Source organism: Pagrus major, chromosome 17, assembly GCF_040436345.1.
Source record: "Pagrus major chromosome 17, Pma_NU_1.0".
Lineage (NCBI taxonomy): Eukaryota > Metazoa > Chordata > Actinopteri > Spariformes > Sparidae > Pagrus > Pagrus major.
In genome coordinates, this window is record NC_133231.1 from 6,317,610 (window position 1) to 6,339,909 (window position 22,300).

The 22,300-nt window shown below is 42.3% G+C and overlaps 1 protein-coding gene across 1 annotated transcript; it reads right to left on the minus strand.

Annotated features, from left to right (window-relative positions):
* Positions 1-1,154: 1,154 nt before the first annotated feature.
* On the minus strand, positions 1,155-22,025 carry mms22l (MMS22-like, DNA repair protein). Its single transcript, XM_073485580.1, has 26 exons — positions 21,941-22,025; positions 21,003-21,194; positions 20,581-20,706; positions 20,382-20,434; positions 19,050-19,137; positions 18,544-18,721; positions 18,120-18,213; positions 17,615-17,745; positions 16,723-16,836; positions 16,111-16,287; positions 15,375-15,437; positions 15,158-15,277; positions 14,483-14,718; positions 12,149-12,365; positions 11,519-11,808; positions 7,156-7,337; positions 6,650-6,800; positions 5,449-5,588; positions 4,815-4,957; positions 4,255-4,411; positions 3,951-4,096; positions 3,587-3,798; positions 3,072-3,238; positions 2,443-2,539; positions 2,099-2,266; positions 1,155-1,948 (listed from the first exon to the last, which is right to left on the minus strand). The coding sequence occupies exons 2-26, from the start codon at positions 21,173-21,175 to the stop codon at positions 1,873-1,875; spliced, it is 3,699 nt and encodes a 1,232-aa protein (XP_073341681.1). The 5' UTR covers positions 21,176-21,194; positions 21,941-22,025; the 3' UTR covers positions 1,155-1,872.
* Positions 22,026-22,300: the final 275 nt, after the last annotated feature.

Consider the following 22,300-nt stretch of genomic DNA (forward strand, 5'->3'; position numbering starts at 1 on the left):
CATCTGAAGTGGGTGCACAAAATTTGACTGTGCATCCAGGGTGTAAATAGTCTTTTCAGATAAATTTGAAATCTCTGGGCCTCTGGAGACTTGGATTACACCAGACAAGCTGCATGGAGCCATTTTATGTTTTGTCAGTTGTTTTTCGGTTTTACAAAACCTTAACCTTAACAAAACCATTATTTAGGTAAATGCTTCAATGCTGTTTTGCTGTGGAGCTCCAGAAATGTTTTGTGGACTCACAGGGGTGAGCAGATAATGACTGAATTTAAATTTTTGGGTGAACTTAATGTTTAACCTTTTTAAATGGCATCAAATTCAGAATAGGCACACATTTACAAAAATCCATGAAAATGATGAGGTAAAACATTAGATTGTCTCAAGCAAATGATCTCATTCTGTTTTGTGTTTTACACAGCATCCCAACTTTTTTGCAATCTGGGTTGTATAACACTTCTAATGAGATCGAGAGAAAATCTGATCCCTGCACTTCCCCTGTCTGTCTAAAACAACATGTGTCTGAAAGAATACATGGAACATTTTCAGAATAAAGGAGCTACATAAATAAATTGCAGTGGTATGCATTGGAATGTTAATAGCTATGATAGAAAGTGAATTATCTCGCAGCAATAGATAACTAGTTTAAAGCATCTCCTCTCCTGCTTTTCTTTTGCTTCTCTGACCACCTCTGATACTGAAAAGGAATGCAATACAGCAGAAAGCTGCTCACATGAAGCGATGCACTGCAGTTTGATGAGGCTGGAAAATGACTAGCAATGACAGAAAATGGGACTTGGTGATTGTGGGAGACAGGAGTGAGACTTCATGTGATTAGGTGCAAACTAAAGCCGGATTGCAAGAGATTGCTGCGACTTGGAAAGGCGAGAGAGAGAGAATTGGAACAAACAGTACTTCTCTCCTTTACTCTCTCTCCTTTTTTTTTTCGCCACTGAACTCTTTGGGCTCGCCCACGACTGTCATCAAATCTGTAATTGAGAGTGCCAACTGAGTAGAGACGGATCCAGCACCTGATGGTATAAGCACAAATAGTCTGTGCTCACTTCAGTGCTCACATTCCTCACTTTTCTCACTATAGAGCTGAAATGAAAAGGTGAAGAGATGGGTATATGAGCATATTCATATTTATTGTCACATTTTATTTTATTAAGAGTGTCTGCCAAAAAGGCAAGGCTGCACTTTCTTTACAATATGTACATTATATACAACTTGATAATTGGATCATGTCAGACTCATGCATATGGAACGTTTTAAGTTCTTCAAGTAGAGCTGATGAGGTGTTTTGAAACATTCACAGTTGCATGAACCCATGCTGTGATTTTCTAGCACACTACAGCAGCAGATAACATTTTCAGATGTTCACAGATAATGACATTAGTGCTGCAACTAACGATTATTTTCATTATCTATTAATTGTTTAGTCTGTGTAAAAAATGTTCATCACAATTTCCCAGAGCCTAAAGTGATGTCTTCACATTGCTTCTTTTGTCAAACCAACAGTCCAAAACCAAAATACTCTTCATTTAATGTCATAAATGACAAAGAAAAGCAGAAAATCCTTACATTTAAGAAGCTGCATCCAGCAAATGTTTGACATTTTTGCTTAAAAAATGACTGAAATGATTAATCAATTTCTTTCGATCGACTAAATCGACATTAATTGACTAATCGTAGCTAACTGACACTAAACATTCATATTTTGTAAGATACTCCTGTAAGGCAGCACTGTAATGCCCTTTTCTGGTGATTTGGCACCAAAAAAAAAGAAGGTTGGAATGACTAACAAGTGATTCTTGGAGCTGGCGACACGTTCTGGAGCTGGTCCTTGTTTTTCTTCTTTTTTTTTTTTAAACTTCAGTCCGCTTCCAGACTGGTTATTTCTGCCTGCCCACTCTCCCCAAGGAGGCACAGCAACTTCCTATATGCACTCCTGTTGCACAAAGAGATGGAGAAGTTACATTAGTGGACACATTGAAAAAAAAAGCCAGTACGTAACACCTGTTCATTGTCTAGACGACTTAAAAATAGTTGAAGGCAAAGAATGCGTGGCTTCCAGGTTGTGATTCATTTGATTGCTCACCTCAAGGCGATGTTCTTGCCCAGTCCTCTTTTGTGCTCAGTGTTTCTCAGGCTGACAGACATGTCTGGAATGAGAGCTTGAACCACGGAGGGATCTAAAACAGCCACCGTCTCCAGGACACTGTATACCTGCCTGTCGTACACTCCCTCATTCTCCTCCACAAACGACCTGGGAGAATTTGGATTACACAAACATTAAAAAGCATGAAGGATAAAATAGGCCTTTGATGTTACACACATAATTTTACTACAGAGCCTATATCAAGCTCTGTGCTTCCTGTGAACAATGCAACACAGCTCTAATGCAGGTGCAGATATTTATTGCTAGACATTATTGTCAATTACCGTAAGACAGTGATCATCTGGGCACACGGTCCCCCTGTAGACGCAGCAGCACATCGCTCCACCACAAGCTGCAAGGCATCTGTGCTCATCTTCTTCACTGCACAGAAAAAAACAGACAATCAGTGATTACTATAAACACAAACTTGATTGTCAAAATGTGTTCCTTTCACTATAATTTACCCCAAAGTGAGGATTGATGAAAATTGTAAGCATTAAGGATGTGTTTGCAACCATCTTGCTGATAGTAAGTACTATGATTATAGCATTTATTGAGCTAATGCTGAATGAAGTCACAACAAATGCAGGCCTGCTCAGATTTATTTTGAAAAACTCAGACGAACATTATGCCAGTCGGGATTGAGTATCAGGGAATGTAGAGACCCTCCCTCTAAAAACTGGGTTGACACCACATGAGCAAGGAGGGTGGTCTGGTATTATTCAGAGAACTGTGGTTATGTAGATAACTGAAAGTTCTCGTTCTTAGCATTCAATTTGGTTGCTCGACTGGGAAAAACTGACTCCTAGATTGCAAGACAAGGATATTCTGGAGACCAGTCTGGGCCACGTTAGCCAAAGAAGACACACAATTTGGAAGGCAGTCAAAAACTATGTAGAAAAACTACTCTTACCCTGCGGTTCGTTGACCAGCATGATGCAGCGCAGCAGAGAGGACAGGGGCAGAGTGAGGAGGGCGGGGTCTGAGTCAACGTTTCGTCTCAGAAGCTCTGAGAGGAACATGAGGACTGACGCTAGCCGAGGTGGAGGGGCATGACCTTTAAACTGCAGGAAGCTCTCACTGTCAAATAGGAAAGAAGCATTTCCAAAAACTTAGTTCTGAAAGAAATTGCACAGTTTAACAAATATATTTTTGGAAAAACAAAATGGAAGTCAAGAAGTCATACAATACTGATAAGAGTGTGATTTGTAGGATTAAAATTGACTAAATAAAAACGAAATTAAAGCTTAATTTGTTCCTGTCCTGCTCGAATTTAGAATTATTCTGCTTCAGTCAACCTTAGACTATGAAACATGCTGATTTGCTGGACAAAAGCCCCTACAAAACACGATCTGGATATGAAATCGATGTCAAAGCCAGGTGGTTAGCGGGCCACGGTGGGCAAACACCCCAGTTTCTGAGACCTACCAGAGCACCTCCAGTATAGTCTTCCTCAGCGCTGCTCCCCGGTTCGTTGGGTTGGCCTCACAGGCACTCAGAAGCACTGGGTGGTTGGTGATGATGCCCATGGAAGGTGATGCGGGAAGGAAATGATCCAGATATCTGCGAGTGACAGAGCGGAGCTGCTGCTTCAGGTAGACACCCTGAGACTGAGACACGCTGGAGGCCACCGACAGACCCTGCAGGAGAAGTGTCAGAATGGAAACGTGAACAGATGACAGACACCAGTGATGAAGACTCTTCGATTAGGTTTCAGGTCTATTTCATAACCTCGTTAGACCTTCTGTGTGTCCTAATTCTCAGAGAGTGTACAATATATGTTTCTTCTGACCTGTAGATACAGAGGCAGGCTGTTCCTGAGTGCTTTGTCCTGCTGTGTGAGGTTGTGGGGAAGCAGCAGCACGTCCACAATGCGAAACAGCAGCTGCTGGGCTTTAGACGTGGCCAGGAGGGGGCTCCAGTGCTTCACTATACAACCTGAATCAAACAGACACTCATAAATTCAGATACACAACGGTAATGACTCCTTACTACTGTCTGTGACTTGCAGCATACTGTAAAAATAAAGAGACAACGTACTCCTGAAGCTTTGTCTTTTGTATAATGTGTCTGAAGTATAGAGGCTCTGCACCTACCCACAGCCCAGTAGGCCAGCTGCAGTCCCTCTTGGTTCTTGTTGACCAGAGAAGGTTTAATGTGTTTCAGGATGTCACCAATGTAGTCCAGGGCTCTGGTCACCATGGCTGAACGCTCAGACAAAAGCTGCAGCCCACAGTACACACAGCCTAGAGCCTGAAACCAAGAGAAAGCAGATAAGAAAAGAAATTTATGGAAATACTTGCATGTAAATACTGGCTGCAGTAGTAGAGACCAGAAATGACAGTGATGTGCTGCGCATACATCACAGATATTGCAGACTTGAGTAAAGGTGTAGGGATGAATTTTACTAAGATATGCCAAGTACTGTAGGTCTTATACATATAAATTAAGGAAAAGGGTACAAACTCAAACATTAGAAGACATTAAATTGTAAATCATAGACATTCTACAGAAACTCCACTTTTTCTCCTGCAGCTGACAGCAGGAATGTCTCACTAAGTGCTTCTTTTAACACTTAATCCTAGAGTAACTTACTGCAGATATACAACGCTACTGGGTGTACCTTTGTTGACACCTTGAACAGACAACAGCATACCTTCACAAACATCTCCAGGACTGAAGTGGGCTCTAGCCTGGTGCTTGTGGGCTGGAGGCCTGCTCTCTGCAGCAAACTGTCCACCTCAGGAAGCCTCAGCACAAGCCGGGTCAGTTCACACAACTGCTCCTCCACAGCCCGGCCTGAAAGCAGTGCAATGCAATTACATACGTATCACTTAACTCTAATACAATACTAAAAAGGTAAAGGTAATGAGCCTAACATTTCTCTACACAAAATCTGTTGTTCTGTATTCAAAGCAGAGTTAGCTCATTAAGCTTCAGGATCTGTGTTTGAGTATAGCAACATTTCTAAAATCTGTTGTCAGGATATTTGTTGTGACTTTCCCTAATGTGGGTTCAGATTTCAAGGAGTTGAAGGAACCCTGGTTCAAATTATACACTGCATTAATGAGCTTATGTCACCTAGAATGATAAAACCTCATCTAATGTGTGTTACTAGCTGTAAAATATTTTTGGGTATACCTAAGAAGTGATTATATGTAATTTATAAATTTTCTTGAATCCTCCTGTCTCATAATCCATATATGCCTGCAGCTAAATTAATCTTGCCTGGTGTATAACCTATGGTTATTTTTGGTTTTTAAATCACATTGTAGACTCAGTGCTGTTACCTGTTTTGCTGTCAGATCCATCTGGGTTCCTATGAAGGTGCTGCTGCAGAATGCAGCGGAGCCAGGCCCTAACTGACAGACTTTGTGCTGAACCGGACACGACAACAGCAGAGTCACTGCTGAGTGAGGACACTAGCTCACTGGAAAAGACAAATGTAAAGTGTGTAGTTATAGACAACTGCTGGATGCACTGCTCTTTACTGTTGTTGAAGATATGAAGAAATCTCAAGCATTCAATATGTGAGTGCCAAATTCTTTCATACATGCACATTAACATTAATGTCAATGTTAAAATTCACATTTTATGCCTAAATTTGCTGCCTGAAGTTGTCATTTTTTGTCTTCTGGCAGGAGAAAGTTTATACCAAGTCACAAATCTTTATCTAAAAAATGCATAAACAATAAAATCCACTTGTCTCAAAACACATAAATGTCTCTACACATCAGATTTACATAACTTTACATACACTTTCTAATGAAGAGTTTAGAAGGACAGAGGGAGGTGAATATTTCTGTCAAAGGTGTGTTAATTTAATAAAATTTCCGCATGATTGAAACCATTGCTTCATTTTATAAATTACATATTGCTAACAGCTCAAACAGTAGCAAATGGAGGCTTGGCACGCTGGTACTCATAAACAATAAATATGAGGAGTGTCCTTGTTCTTGGCTTTATATTCAGGTGTAGCCTCTTAACATCACTTGGCACTGTCTGAAGAGGACCTTTGAGGGTGAAGTAGTCACGTTGTTTTGTACCCTTGAGTGTTATTTTGAAGATGAACTACATTTTGTATTCTGTTTAGAGGCATGGGTGCAATTTCTCCATTAAAACCTATTCTGATAACACCAAGGACACTCACTGTCTAATTCATTAATTACATAGCACCAAACATACCAACAGGACTTGTTGAAAAACAATTTTGTCAAGTGGCGACTACCATGCTGAAGCTTGATGGCTGACAGGTACAGAAGTGTACATCATCACCCATCTGACTGACCTGATGTTTTCCCATCAGGAACGGTGTGAAAAAAATGCTTTGTGATTGAGTTATAGTCATGTCAAGCCAAGTCAGTTTTATTTATATAGCCCAAAACCACATATCAGATTGCTTCAGTGGGCTTTACAATCTGTACAGTGGATGACACCCTCTGTCCTCAGACGCCATAGACATGAGAGGTAGAACTAAAAAGCTAACTGTACCTGTTTTGGAGCAGATGGGGAAGGTAGCGAGTCACTAGAAGTGGGTGAACCATGTCGTCCCAGCCGAAGCTTTGCATGATGGACTGGACTGGATTGGGCTGAAGGTCCTGGGGAGCGGAGCTGGGGAGATCAAAGGCCAACAGGGTGAAGCCTGAGGAAGATAAAATGATTTCAGATTTGTATGTAGTTTGTACATGCAAATATAGTGTAATAAGTGTAAGCATAAACAAGATAATTTTTCTAGATGCTCTTTATTTAACATGCTCTAGGAATCTATAAAGCATCTTATCCTCCTCCCTAATGTTCTTCTCTCTGCCAAACTGCCATTCAAGTCCTCTGCCTTCATGTAAAATGATGGCATTAACTCAAAATAATCATCGGCCATCACAAATCCATTTTGGTTGAACTCTTGTCCAAAACTCTCTCCCGCTCTCCCCCGCCCTGTCCTCCTCCAGCCATTCTTCACTCCATTCAGTGTCTTGTTCATCCCTGTGGGCGTAACTGACCTGCAGCAGCATCTGCCAGCTGTGCTGGAGGGGTCTGAGAGAGGCGTAGGCTGCGCAGGAAGGGGAAGAAGTGCGCCCAGAGAGCTGCTGCTACCGCTAGGTGGCGCTCTTTCACCACACTGGTGGTAGCAGGAGCCCAGGCCGAGGTGGGTGCTGACTGGACACTGCGCTGGTGGACCCGTCTGAAAGGACACAGACAGACATACATAAATAAAGCAGATAAACAAATCTATCCGATGCAAAAAAACCAAACACCGGTTCCCTCTTGTGTACAACACCCACACCCTCCAACTCCGCCCTCGACTTTCTCAAATCCTTTTGCTCCCCTGTTTCTCCTTTTCACTCCTTCTTCATGTGTTTTTCCTCTCTTCTCTCCTGGGGGATTACTGGGTGCGGCGGTGCGCTGCAGTGTGGAGCAGAGCAGGGTGGAGGCAGAGGTGGGGAAGGAGAGGAGGATATTATAGGCATAGAGTGGAGCCTAATGCTGATCCCCTGTACACAGACTATACTTTGGCTCTCCTGGCTCATCCCTGGCCCTGGCCCCAGCCGCTATAGCAGCCCCACAGTGGCTGGCATTAGCCCAGATAAGCAGCTGAAGGAGCTGTAATCTCATTTAGACTGGAGATGATCCTCCTGTCCCCCTCATTCGCCCGGATGGGGGTGTGGGGAAAGCGGGGTTGAGGTGTGCTGGGGAAGGAGGAAAGGATAGAGGAACTAGTAACCCCCCCCTCCGCCTTCTATCCCATCCTCAACCACACACTCTAGTCTGCTACTATGGCACACACACACACGAACACACACACACACACACACACACACACACCTCAGCAGTGCCTTCCCTTCCAGCAAGGTTGCATCTAATCCAGAGAGAGCTGAGACAATCGATTAGAGTCTGAATTCATTAGCCTCGTTACTACTGCGGAATGGGCCTTTCACACCCATCAACCCTCATTGTACAAGACATCGTCAGAGACCCCACTTAATCCTCCTCACTGCGGCTTCTTACATTGTGTACACACAAACACAAGCACACACAATGCCAACACAGCATTAGAGACCCCATTTAACCTTTCCCCCAGCTGCATCCAACATACAGACACAGAAAATCAAATATAGCATCCTAATAATGACAGAGACACAATCACATACCCAGGCACAAGATGAACTTTAGTATTGTCCATGCATCTCTGCCAAAACATATACACAGGTGTAACCATTTCTAAATCTCTCTAAAGTAACCTAACAGTAGTTGTCCTTGAAATTGAAAAGAAAGGCTCCATATCCGGTAAAAGGTCTTAATGCTCACAAAGGGAAACGCTTCACAGGGAGGCTTTTTTTTTTTTCAAGCCAAGGAGATGGGGATTAATTGTTTGTACCGAAAACAGATCCAACATGGTGTGCCAATGCCAGCTCACCTCATCAACCAGCGACACCCCCTACCCCTCCCACAGCAGAGGGTCATGGGAAGGAATAAAACTGAGGAATTATGCCTGGGACTGGCTCCTTGCCTCAGCGCCATGGCGATGGCTATCAAGAGTGAATGTTCGGACCCTCCGCTGCCTCAGCCATTGGCAGAATAATTCTCTTAATGTGTGCAGATTCCACACGGCTCTCAGTAGACATAATGATGCACAGGCTAAATTTGCCAGGCTACATAATTGCCCATTAATTGTGTCACAGAAAAGGCATTAATCACAAAGAGATACCGAGAATTGCCAGGCCGAAGAATTATGTTTAATTTGGCGGGACGGATTTGAAAGAGAGAGCATGGTACTTTTTTATTTGGTTAAATGGGTCAGCGTGGTCTGGGCCATAACACACAGGGCCTCTGGGAGTTCTCTTCTTCTCGCTCTTCTTGGCCATTAATGTGCAAATGTGTGCCCTCCAACCCCCCGACTTCTGAGATGGGAAGTTTGGGAATTAGCAAAGCTAACGAGATATCATGTTATGGGAGCCCGGCATTGAAATAGGAGAGGAGCACACATAGGTTAGTGTTTCACTTTTTGGTGTGTGGGCAGGTGTGTAGGTTAGTGTGTGTGTGTGTGCAGGGTGGAGAGGGTGGAACATAGACACTGGACAATTTAAGCAATCATACACCTACATGAATCAGTGCGGAGGGCTCGGCAACACTTAACTTTACAATGTTCTTATTCAAGTGTTTCAGCTCAATTATTAACCTTTTGTAAGCAATTTAAGTATAAAGTGGCAGTAATACTTTCAGTGCCTAGTAAAACCCCAGATGAACACGGTATAGTCTTGGGGTGTAAAAACTATTGAAGAAACTGGGGCTGCAATTAACGATTATGTTCATTCTTTATTAACCAATTTTTTGATTGGTCCATAAAATGTCAGAAAATGGTGAAAAAAAAGGAGAAGCCCAAAATGACAACCTAAAATGTCTCGTTTTGTCAACAGCCCAAAGATATTCAGTTTTCTGTCATAGAGGAGTAAATAAACCAGAAAATAATCACTTGTAAGAAGCTGGAATCACAGAATTTTGATTCAGTTCACTGTCACTGTTTTGATTTTCCAGCCCACGACTTCACTGTTGTTTCAATCGCCCCCTTCTAAGCAGTGTTGTTTCTAGCTACTACCAGCGGCTGATTCAAACAAAAAGCCCTGAGAAATCCACTGTAAGCTACCTGCCCAGCACCAAATGACATCTGGCTGGTGAACCTCGTGGAGCATTTAGCGGCTAAAAGGCCAAATATTTCCCTCAAAATTGAGTAAAGACCAAAACAGAGCCTAAAGAAAGGTGAATTTTCAGTTTACATTGGCCAGGTAGCCAGACCCATAACTCCAAATATGCTTACACCATGTTTACAGCTTGTTACACTGCCCCCAAGAGGCTAACTGAATTAAATGAATGCAGGTTTATAATAATTTTGCCCATTTTAGACTGCAATTTAAACAATGTTCTTGTACAGCTACTAATGTTTAGATTTGGCCTCTTTTGTTGGTTTTGTCGAAAAACTTGAACTGGTACAGACACTCAGTTACTATATTCGGGTTGCAACTAACGATTATTTTCACTGTCAATTGATCTGTCAATTACTTTCTTAATTAAGTAACTAGTCATCTAAAAATGTCAGAAAATGGCGAAAATGGCGATCAATGTTTTCCAAAGTTCAAGATGACGTAAAATGTCTTGTTTTTTCACAACCCAAAAGATATTTAGTTTACTGTCATAGAGGAGTAGAGAAACCAGGAAGTATTCACATTTTAAAAGCTGGACCCAGAGAATTTGGATTTGTTTACCTTAAAAATGACACAAAAAGGTTAGCTGATTATCAGAATAGTTGGCAATTATTTCGATAGTTGATAATTAATCGATTAATTGATTAATTGTTGCAGCTGTATACTACATCAGCACCAAGACATTTTTGAACGATATCTGGCCCTAGCACTCGCTTAAATTTACATATTTCCACGAAGAGTCATTTCATTTGATATCTATTGCACCATTTAGTTAACACTGCAAACATCACTACATTTGGACAAGACTTCAATTACATTTTGAAAATATCGGTCTAAGTAAGGATTCAACAAGCTGAAAAGTACTTACTTTAGGTAATTTTAAGCATATTAAGTCCTACTTGTTATAATTATGGTTCGTTTGAAAAGTAAATGATTATTGCAAACTTAAAGACTGGCAACCAAAGTGAAACTCAGCTCTTTAAACAAAGAATTTAACTGAGAATCTACAGTAAAGGATCACACATCCTTCCTCACAGACCTTCCAGTCTCACCTGATTTGTATCTATTGTAGCTTCTGTTCCCACCTCTACCTCCTCACATAAACAGACACTGTTTCAGCTGTGGCTCTCTGACCTTCAGCTGGGGTCGATCGTGTAACCAACACCCGTGTCCTACAGCTGAACTCGTCCTGACGCCCTACTGACCACAGTCTCTCAGCACGCCAACAGCACTGCTGCCGTCCCCATGACGGCAGGAGGGTCCATGGAGGGTCCCTTGGGCCTGTAACTCTACTCAGAGCTCCACCAGCACCTGGTGAGGGTGACCTGGGGGCCACTAGGTCTACTGAGACTAACAGGGGCCTCAACGCAACACAGGGTCTTTACAGACGCTCATTCCTGCTGACAGCACAATTCGCCTATTGTAAGTATGAGAAGTTAGTGGACTCTGGGATGGGTAGGGAAGAGCTGAAGAGATCACTCTCCTCTGCTGTATCCACTTATCAGATTTTAATAAAAGCTTAGCTTGGCCTCGGCCAGAAAACATTTGTCTGAATGTGTCCACTATCTGTGAGGGAGCAGCTATCAGTGAAATAAAAGAATGAGAAAAACTGAGAGAGAGTAAGAGATACCTCAGAGCCTGTAAGTATTTACACCAGCCATCTCACCTGAGCTGGGTGAGGACGATCTGCAGAAAGCCCAGGGCAGAATTGAGCTCTGATAGGCGGCAAGCAGGCAACAACCAATCAAACCCTTCGTTGAGCAGCTTTTCCTCCGATAGGCTGAGACTGGGGCTCGTCTCGAACACCTCAGCTACACCTTCCAGGTATGAGCCGAGGGGCCCCCAGAGGGCGAGTTTGCGAGAGACCTCTGTGGTCTTATTGTAGAACTCTTTGGCCGTCTCATTAAAGGAGGAGGCCAGCCAGCCGGCCTGTGCACCAACATCCAGACCACTCTCCTGGGGAAAATATCAGATAAGGTAAAAAAATCTTAAAATTGGAAAAAAGCCTTTTTTAAAAAACAACAACAATACGTTTCCAGATTAGGGCTGCAATAAATGATTATTTTTATTTTTGATTGTTTTCTCGATTAATCACTTAGTTGTTCGGTCGATATAAGATATTAGAAAATGGTAAAAAAAACAAAAAAACAATCCAAATCAGAGAATTTTGACTTTTTTTCTTGAAAAATCCAATAATCCACAATCAAAATATTTGGTGATTAAGTTAGAAGTGTAATAGTAATCCACTCATCAGTGGAGCTCTATTCCAGGTTAGATTTCTCATCATCAAAACTACCTGGAACAATAACAGCAACGATAGCTGTCCCCTCCAGATCAGGGTGCGGTGCCCAGGGGGGCAGTTAGTAGGCAGGAAGCCCAGCAGCTCACAGGCCCTGCTCGCCACATCCTCCAGCTCCACCTGCCTGGCCACCACCAGAAACAGCAGCAAGAAGTTCATGAGGCCTGTCTCTGACAGCTCCTGCATCTTCTTTGAGGAGAATTTGGAATAAATCCTGGAAACATAAGAGAACAATAGAGGCAGGGAAGAGACAAAGTTTGTTAAAATGTGGCACAAGGGACGGTCAGCTAGAGGGGAAAATGAGTCAGAGACAGGGATGTGATCAAGATCAGTGTTTGCTCTTTACAATTCTTTTTTTTTTAAAATATGAATTCAAATTTTTCTTCACTTCCACTGACACAGTCTTCAGAGGTGATTTGTTCTTCTTAAACCCCTGACTTTAAATGCTGACTAACTGAACTTTCCACCCCCACCATGCACCACACCACCTGCCTCCATCACCCTCTCAGCTCCAGGGGAGAGGCCTGGCTGCCCAGTCTGATGCGTGTGTGTGTGTGTGTGTGTGTGCGCGCGCGTGAGAGAGAGAAAGAAAAATCGAGAGAGGGAGTAAGCAGGATCTAACAGCGTGCTGGGTGGTTCTCTCACCCAGCACGCTGTTAGATCCTGCGGGCACTGTGGAGAAATGCCTTTAAAGATCATGTTAAATGTCAGAGACACTCAGACACACAGCAGTAGGCGCTTGGTCCCTCTCTCTACAGCCAAACCAATTTACTGCAACACCAGAGAGAGATCAATAAAACCACACACACACATGCATTGCCACACATCCAGCTCTGTTTGCCCGCCTGGCAGGAAAACACAGAAGGCTGGAGCCCCCCTCCTTTTTTACACCCCACCTCCCAAACACAGATGCAGCCCACACAGGTGAGAGGAGCTGCTGTTTGGGTCAAAACACAAACAGCAAGCATCCTGAGACAAACTCGGTGTAAGAAGTATGACTGATAAAGGAGTGGAGAGGAAGTGAGAAAGACCAGGTTAACACTGAAATCAGCTTAGTTACACCCACAGAGGACTATAAAAGGAGAAGGTGGCCAAGCATGCAGTCAGAGTGTGAGGGGAGGGAGATTTAAATAGATGAATGGGTAATATGTAACAGGGATATAAGCAGCGCACTGGGAAGCAGCAGTGGGGATTTTCTGTGTTCTCCAAACCTGTCTGTCTGTTTGTTTATTCCGGACAGCTTTTTTTTCCGGAGGCGAGCAGATGCTTCTAACTCCCGGCGTTGGAGATCAACATGCTCGTCGCGGGTGTCCCGCAGAGCCCGGCCAGGAGTAGGAACGCTGCCGAAACGTTGCAGCGATACAGTCGGCACGCCTCATGCCTCCTGAGGGGGAGGAGGTATTGGTGGGGGGAGGGGGGGGGGGAATCTGGACCTGTCCCAGCCCAGTGTGGCTGTTGCCAGACTGCCTACCACCCACATCTCCCCACTCCCCACCACCCGAGCTCCCCTCTCTATCCGTGTTGGAAACCAACACAGCTTCGTTAAGGCGAATTAACCGCCACGCTCGTTAGCTAATTAGCCCCCATGTCTGCAGTGCTACTGAGCACATTCCAGACAGAGGGAAGTCATTAGGCGGATTTATCTGCGGCTGCCTCTCTCTGGCGCCCAGCCGGCCGGGGATATAGGATGGTCCAGCGCTCGGATCTGATGTGCACATTAGCTTCTCATCATACCACTCTTCTTACTTACTTTCCTCCAAAAAAGACACACTCTCCCTCCATCAAATGGCCTCTCACACACTCTGAAACCATGTCACAGCCCTAGGGAGCAGGTGCAGTGTGTGTGTTTGTGTGTATCAGTAGGAGGCTCCTTGGCTCTGGTCTGTGCTGAAGAGCAGGTGGTTGACTCTTGAGACACCTGCTCCACTGGGGGGCCTGAGTAAATATCAAAGACGCACTGGGAGACTGCGGTGCACCTGGCACACACACAAACAAGACTGAAACGCATGCCAGTGTGCAAACACACATGTTGTTTATGTATTCATGCAAGTATGCACCTACACACACACACAAATCCAAACAGCACACTAAACACATCACACATTAGAAGATCAAGGGGAAAAGGGAATCCTACAAAGCCTAGTCCTGATTAGTAACCATTTCTCACAGCTTCTCCTCCATGTCTTCCCTTTTATCTTCTCTTCCTCTGAAAAAACTACATGCTATATGGTGTTGAGTCAACGGCCTGGCCGTGAGACCTAGTTTTCATGGTGGAAGTGGATGTGAAGGAGCAAGAACTGCAAAGCCTCCCAGCCTTCTCTCCATCCGTACCTTCCTTTGATCTGTCTCTGTGGGACTCCACCAGCCCTGTCCTGGGCAAGGCACAGGGCCAGCACTCGAAGGAAGATGTGGAAGGAGTTGGCTGAGCGGTAGAGCTGGGTGTGTCCTGGAGAGTGGAGGTGAAAGGGGGAGCAGCAGCTGCGGGCCTGCTCCAGCAGAGCCTGGGGCGTCTTATACAGAGTGCCCATGCCAGACATCCCAAGCCAGGGCACGGTGAATGAAGCACTCTGGGGCGGAGGGAAAGAAGATAATGTAACTGTACAGGTCATGACTAAATGACTGCATGATTTGTGTCTATTGATGGATGACCAATTACAGCAACATTTTAAATAAAATGAGTATGTTGTAAATAAAAAAACAACACATATCTAAAAGATCAGAGATATTGTATAACTCATTACTCTCTGACACAGTTAAATCTATGAGGATCTCAGCAAAAAAAACAAATGTGAAACATGCAAAGACAAACATATTAAAGGACATGACATTTCTCAAAAAGTGGTGGTAAGGATAAATTATATAACAAATGTGAGCTTAAGGTGGTCTGATTGTAGTATAGATGCATAGAATGTGGCATTGTGTATCAAGTTTGAGCAACTTTTATCGTCACACCATCAGTCAATGCAGAATTTCATGTCTTTGTTTCCTATGAAGGTTTGTATTCACCAGATTCCTGCTGTAGTACTCCCAGAGGGTGGAGACGGCGCTGGTGCTTGGTTCCCACACCAGACAGAGACTGAGACAGCAGTGGACATGCATCCTGACCTGCTCCTCGGCAAGACCTCCCTGTTATTACATACACATAAAGAGCTGTATAATTGACAATAACAAATATGAAAACCAGGGTATGATTATGTAACTAGAAACTAGAAGCAGTGCTGACCTTGGGGTTGCAGCTTAACTTTAGCAGCTCCTCCACAAAAGTCCAGTTATCCCCCAGATGTTTCTGTGAGTGCAGATACAATAAGATGATATGTACAAACAATATCAAATGACACCTATTAATGTTTTTTTAATTATACTCTAAATATGGGAATAATTGGTGAAAAGTCATTGTGTCATTGCATTCACATTTAAGACTAACGCAGACAAGGCTTTCTATAAGTATCTGGCCATGGTAAGGCAGAAAATCTGTCACCGTCAGTCTCAGATATTTTTCAATGAAAAGTGAAATTTTTCTCTTTTCATTTACATGTCTACTTTTGGCACCATCTCATTATTAATAAAGTACTGAGAAAAAATATTTTTGACTTATTTGAGAACTGCAGAAGCCTCCTGTATGAAAGGCAAAATGTCTTCAAATCTGCAACTTCTGTGAAGAATTTTTGTCTTTACATTGCACTACCTGGATGAAATGATTCACCCACGTTCATTTCTTGTAAAAAAATAGAAAGAGAAAAAAAGAAAAAAAAAAAGAAAGAAGAACATTAAAATAAGAACTGAGCTTTTCGGATACTGAGGGTGAGACAAACGCATCAGGTTAAATTCCCAGACTTTCCAGTCATGTCTCAGTATTTCATGGTGGTAACCTTGTGGTGGCAACACTTTTATATTCATACTCAGGTTATATTGCAGTGCAACCTCTTAACATGTCAATCATGTGAGTCTCAGTCTCTTACCTCATTCCGGAGTGTGCCATTACGATTGTACTGGCCTAACATCGCTAAATGAGTGACCAGCCACCATGTGAATCCCAGAGGGTCCTTACAGTGTGTGGGGAGGCCACTGAACTGCTCTGCTGCTGGCTTCCCAGAAACCAGAGGCCTCAACAACGAGTTCATGTAGCTCCAGAAAGACTAGAGGGAAACACACGTTGTTTAAATTAGCATGGGCAGAGTCATATTATATTGTATGACTGTGAACACTGGGGCTGCAACTAACAATTGTTTTCATTGTTGATCTGTGGCTTATTTTCACAATCAATTGATTAATTGCTTAGTCTATAAAATGTCAAGAAGATTGTGAAAAATTCACAAATTGCTTCTTTTGTCCAACCAACAGTCCAAAACCCAAAGAATCTCCATTTACTATCATAAATGACAAACAAAAGCAGCAAATCCTTGCATTTAAGAAGATGGAACCAGCAAATGTTTGACATTTTTGCTTGTAAAACAAAAAAAAAAAAAAACACAACAAAAAAGAAAAAAAGAATTGATTAGCAAGATGTGTGGCATTCAATTTTCTTTGACTAATCGTTGCAGCTCTTGTGAACATGTGTGTATTTGTGTTACCTGTGTGTGCAACACTTTATTCCTGTGTTCCAGAAGGTGCATGAGCAGGACCCACAGCTCCTTGGTGCAGCAGCAGAGGTAGTGATGACTGCTCAGTGCCTCTGTAGGCCTCACCTATAAATGAACAGGATCCATTTGACATAGTGAGCTCCAACTGCAGCTCTATTCTACATAAATGCATGAGGTCTGTCACTGACAAAGTTTATACAATGAATTTATTCACTTTTGTCATACTATAATTACTCTGCATGCAGACATATGGTTTATTATTATTCATATCCAAGAGGGCTGCCCAATTAATCAAAATATTACTGAGATCACAATATGGCGAAGTGCAATATCCAAACTGCAAGAAGCTGCAAGGTAAAACGTGTGACAAAACAGCATTATAATGAAGTACTGTAGTGCTGCAGCAATGCCCTGGCCTACATATCTTGTTCTTCCAATGTAAGAAAACATGTTTGGTTGGAACAGACCCGTCACATCATCATGATTTCAAAAGGGTTATTCAGTGGAAATGAAAATTGGTATGCAAAAATTACCATTCCCACTAAACACAAATCAAATTGCCTCTGAAATATCTTTCAAAATAAATCGCAATGATCGCATGGTTTTTATATCCATTTTGTGGAGTCCTAATGTCCGGTACTGATGCTTTTTGTGAGGCTTTTCCACTCTAAAAGGGATAATATAAACATAAACATTTTCTGGGCATGTCAGAAGCCAAATTCATGTTCGGTATTTGCCATCCCTGGCTTCAACTGAGTACTAAATGTGGTAATAAACATATTCAACACGAGGATAGCAGTTTTTTCTAACTAAAAAAACAACATAGAAATACCACTGGTACATCTCAGCAGTAAGATGTAATGAGTTGTGGCCAGCCGCCCACCTTGCTGTATTTGCCTATGGCCAGACCAGTGAGGTCACACAGCAGACTGCACAGGTGCTCTTCAAACAGACTTGTATCAGTCAGGTTTTCTCCCGTCAGGTTCACAAACTGGTGGGCGTACACCACCTGGCCTGGAGAGAAGAACGGGTACAATTACAAAAAGCCTGTTTTTATGATAATGACTCAGTATGAGCTGTAAGTCAGAGGATTATTGTCCACTATGCTGTTGTGTCACACAGCAGCCAGTGTACAAACCTTTAAACTGTCTTGTATGAAGAGAGAATATGTGGTCTCTATGCTGTAACCATGCAACAAGTCCACACTTGTTATGTAGTTTTCCTCCCACAATAGGTTTTACAGTGTTTCAAATGAATTGGATTTTAATACTACAAGTACAATCAGTGTATCTCTAAACTGCAACAAGAAACAAGCTGCAGCTCACATTTCAGTATCCTTATTTTCAATTTCCTGTCTAAGCATTCCATTGCAAGAAGCAGACATGTACCTTGCATCTTGTGGCCAAGTAGGTGGAGGATCTCTAAAACTGACCAGTGGATGTCAAGATGAAGGTGTAGCAAATGCCAAGAGGGAGGAAATATCTGTAGGAGAGCACCAAGTTCAACGTCAGTAGTAGAAACAAAATCCACTGACAATGTTTTCTCAAGTTAAAGCAAGATGTTCTGGGTGATGGGAACTCTTAGTTGAATGCTATGAAAAAACAGAGATCATATGATTCATTCCTCACGGCAGTTTAAATTATTTCCTTTGCTTTGTAAAGCTTACTACATTTACACCTTTCACAATTTTGTCACACCTGTTTCAAAGGTCTTTACAACAGCACTTGATGCCTATGTAACACACACACACACACACACACACACACACACACACACACACACACACACACACACACACACACACACACACACCTTTCCCTGGTTAGACATAGTGAAGGCACTCTGAACATTGGATGGCAAGTCTTTGAGTCGTCCTATCAGGAGGGTGATGCCGAATAACTCCTCCAGAAGAGCAGAGGGGAGCTGAGCCTCCAGCGCCTCATAGGGGTGAAGGTGACTTGCATCCAGGGAGCCAGACGGTTCCAGGTATCTGAACAGATAAAGGGCATGCATTTCCAAATAAACAAACAAATCCAGTAAATGCAGTGTTAATAAAAATGTTCTAATGGTATGGTTTGTGCACGGCCCAGGACAGGAAGGCTCTACAGCGGGTGATTAAAACCGCCCAGAACATCACATACAGAAGTATCCCCTGTACACCATTTTTTAAACCCTTGTTTAAAAAATGACAATAAATTCACCTTGTAGATGAACACAAGACATTATAACAGATAAAAAACAGACAGATTAAAAAAACAGATAAAATAATGTTTAAATAAGTGGTATCAGTTTAGCTTACATTAAATGCATAAAATTACCTGTGCAAGAAGACTTTGACATACTGAAGAAATGAAACACATTGCTGTCTGAGTTCCTCTGCTTCATAGTGGAGGTTGCCTGCTTGACCTGCAACACATGACGGGTGATGTGGGCTGCATTGTTAATATTATGTAAAACATGCCCACTTTATCAGATATCAGACATGACTCAGACCCTTTCATTGATTCATTTGTTCAAACAGCTGATTATAAGTGTGCTCCCTTCAACAAATTGCACTATTACACCCATGTTTATATCTTTGTCAATCGCCCGTGTTCTTCTTGACACTTTGTTGGTCCACCAGATGCACACACTTAAAATATTGAAACAGAATTCAAACATTAAAATGATAAGAATTGCTACTTAGGGTCAACATTTTAAAATATTATATAGTTTAAAAGGTGTAATATGTAAGAATTGGCCACCTTTCCAAGGCCACTCCAAACAAATAGGGGGCATCATCTCACCAGAGTAACCACTGACTGCTGCTAACTGTAGCTGCCATTAGCTAGTTCGCCCCCTTAGCTCAGTTAGCTAGCAGTCCAGACTGGGAGTGTTATTACAAGACATGACAGGCCTAGGCTGGATAGTTAGCATGCTAATTTCAGTAGATATCTCTGCAGCACTACGATTTCTTTGTGAAGAAATAACAGGTCTGATGTAATGTCATTCTGTTGATAACTTCATTTAATTTTTGAATGTTTTAAAACAAAATTATTTCATAATGCACCTTTAAAAGCAAATCATAGTGCAATTTTTTTGACATTACGATTGCAATATGATTCACGATTTGTGGAAATAGCAATAGCAAATGGCAAACAAAAAGGCCAGGGCATCTCTGCAGCCCTTCACTGTGATGTTGTTTTGTCACATATTTTACATTTATCATAAATTTGCAGTGATTTTGATATTGTACATGGCCACATTGTGGTTTTGATAATATTAACAATTGTAAGTGTTCAACCCTACTCACTGGTTGGACCAACTCAAGCCAAAGGTCTCAGGTTCAACACACATTTCAGCTGACATGATTTCAAGTTCCTAATTTGAAACGTCTAAGGGAGCATTCTCAATTTTTCTTCAGATTATTTCACTTTCTGGATGTTAATGGATACTGGAATCCACTCTCTGCATTTAGTGTCTTAAAATCACCATTTCCTGTTTACACTACAGGCATTATCTGATGGTTTGCCAATGTACATGAACGTACCTTGCTAAGACATGAGATGTCTGTTTATTGAAGCCAATAATGGCTTACTGTATGGATAAAATACTGACACAAAAGTTTAAAGACAGATTATTAGCATTATTACATTTAGCAAAAAGCTTACCAAAGTCATGTGAGCTTGACTGCACCAATGTCTCCAGCCTGTAAACTTTTTGTCTGAAACATAAGAAAGACCAATTAAGACCAGTGATGTGTATGCAAATGAAACGTGCTAGACATTGTATAAAACAAATTAATAAAAAAAGGCCTTGTGTTTATTTAAAAGCGAACTTAGATGAGATCTGTTTGTCATCTTGGCTTACCTGAACAGACCAAAGAGTAGCTTTGTAGATTCTACAAGTGCTGTCTCTGTAACCCAGGGGAAGCCAAATATCTCCACAGTGTCTGTCTCATACTCTGCAGGGGCCGGGTCAAGACGCAACAGCAGCCTATGGAGTGGATGTAGGTACAATCAGTTAGGCTACTGACACCTCTACCACTAACCCATCACAATGGAGGAGATGGTGAGTTCAGTTGTTGTGCTCAAAGCATCAATAACTGAACTTTGAAAAAAATCTACAGCAATGTGTTTCCAGAAAAAAATGACCCAGTTACTCTGGATACTTCACAGATGTTACAGTTTTCACTGGTGCCATTTCTCGTTAGACAAAATACGCAGGGTGAAAACTGCTGACCTCCAAGTTCCAATTACTTTGTGATAATGGTGAACTGACAGTGACTGTACCTTTTTAGGGAGCCTCTAGCAGTGTATCCCTCTGTGGGGAGTGGTCCAGTGGGATCCTCCTTTGTGTCAGAGCAGCAGAAGCATGGCGGTTGGGCTGCCATCAACTCACACAGGCTGTCTGCTGTGAAGGGGGAAACTGGTGGTGTGAGGGACTGGCTGAAGTCATCTGCCATGCTGCACAATCAGTATCCCCTTTAATGACAAAAATATTGGTGAGACATTACAAGATTGTTACACAAAACAGGGTCAACATGTTGGTACAGAAAAAAGTGGCAGGCATTCACATGCTGTGTGGAAAAGATACACTATATAAAAGTAGAATAAATATAAGCGCACTATGTCTTAGCTTATACTGTATGTTTTGTAGTAAATATAACTTAGCTTTACGAGATATCTTAAGGTATCGCCACACATGTTTTAACATTACAATATAAGACACAAAATTACGTCACACGTCATGACTGTATTATGTAAGCTTTGTAAGTATTGTTTTTTTAACAGAAGCTGCCATTTTTAAGCAGACAGCTGTCTATCTGACATACGTGACGAGTTAAGCATTACAATTGATGCTAGCTTTTAAACCACTCAGTGATGTTAACACAGCAAGCTACTTCACAATAAAGCTCACAAGACACGAGTGTGTAAAATTATCCGCAGCAGTTATAAAAGGTGTAATTCCTCTACATTAAATGAAGCGACATCGTCATTATGTTGGTATTAACCTTTTAATGTAACGTCCTTGGTATAAACTAGCTAGTTAGCGTTAACTCTCTAGTAAGCTAGCCTCTATCTGAGTGCACAGTTAGCATTAGTAAACAGCCTCTATCTGCATTGAGTGCACAGTTAGCATTAGTAAACAGAAACAGCAGGATTTCTAATAGGGAAACTAACCACAGCAGCGCCTCTATAAACACAGTTGACACTGAAACATGACAAACCTTGTATTTCGGCTTCCTATGTGGTGTAAATTTCCGCAATTTCAAAGCAAAGCATGAAGATTACTTTATCACCACTCTGTTGTTTGGGTTTTCAGTCCGTCCCGCGCGTCCAAAGCGCGCATGCGTACCATCGCCCCGCGCCCGCTGATTGGTTCGAAGTTTCACAGTGGGCGTGGTCCTGTCTTATCGCTTGACAGGGAACAAGAGGTTTCACTGCAACTTGTTTCCTTCGTCGTATTATGTCTGCAGGTGAAGTGTGTCGCTGCCTTGTTACCTGTTTCCAGCAGCTTCGAGCTTGTTACAGCGTCTTTATTCCTCGAGAGGTTTGTATAAGAGCACATTAAATGTCCTCTGTATATT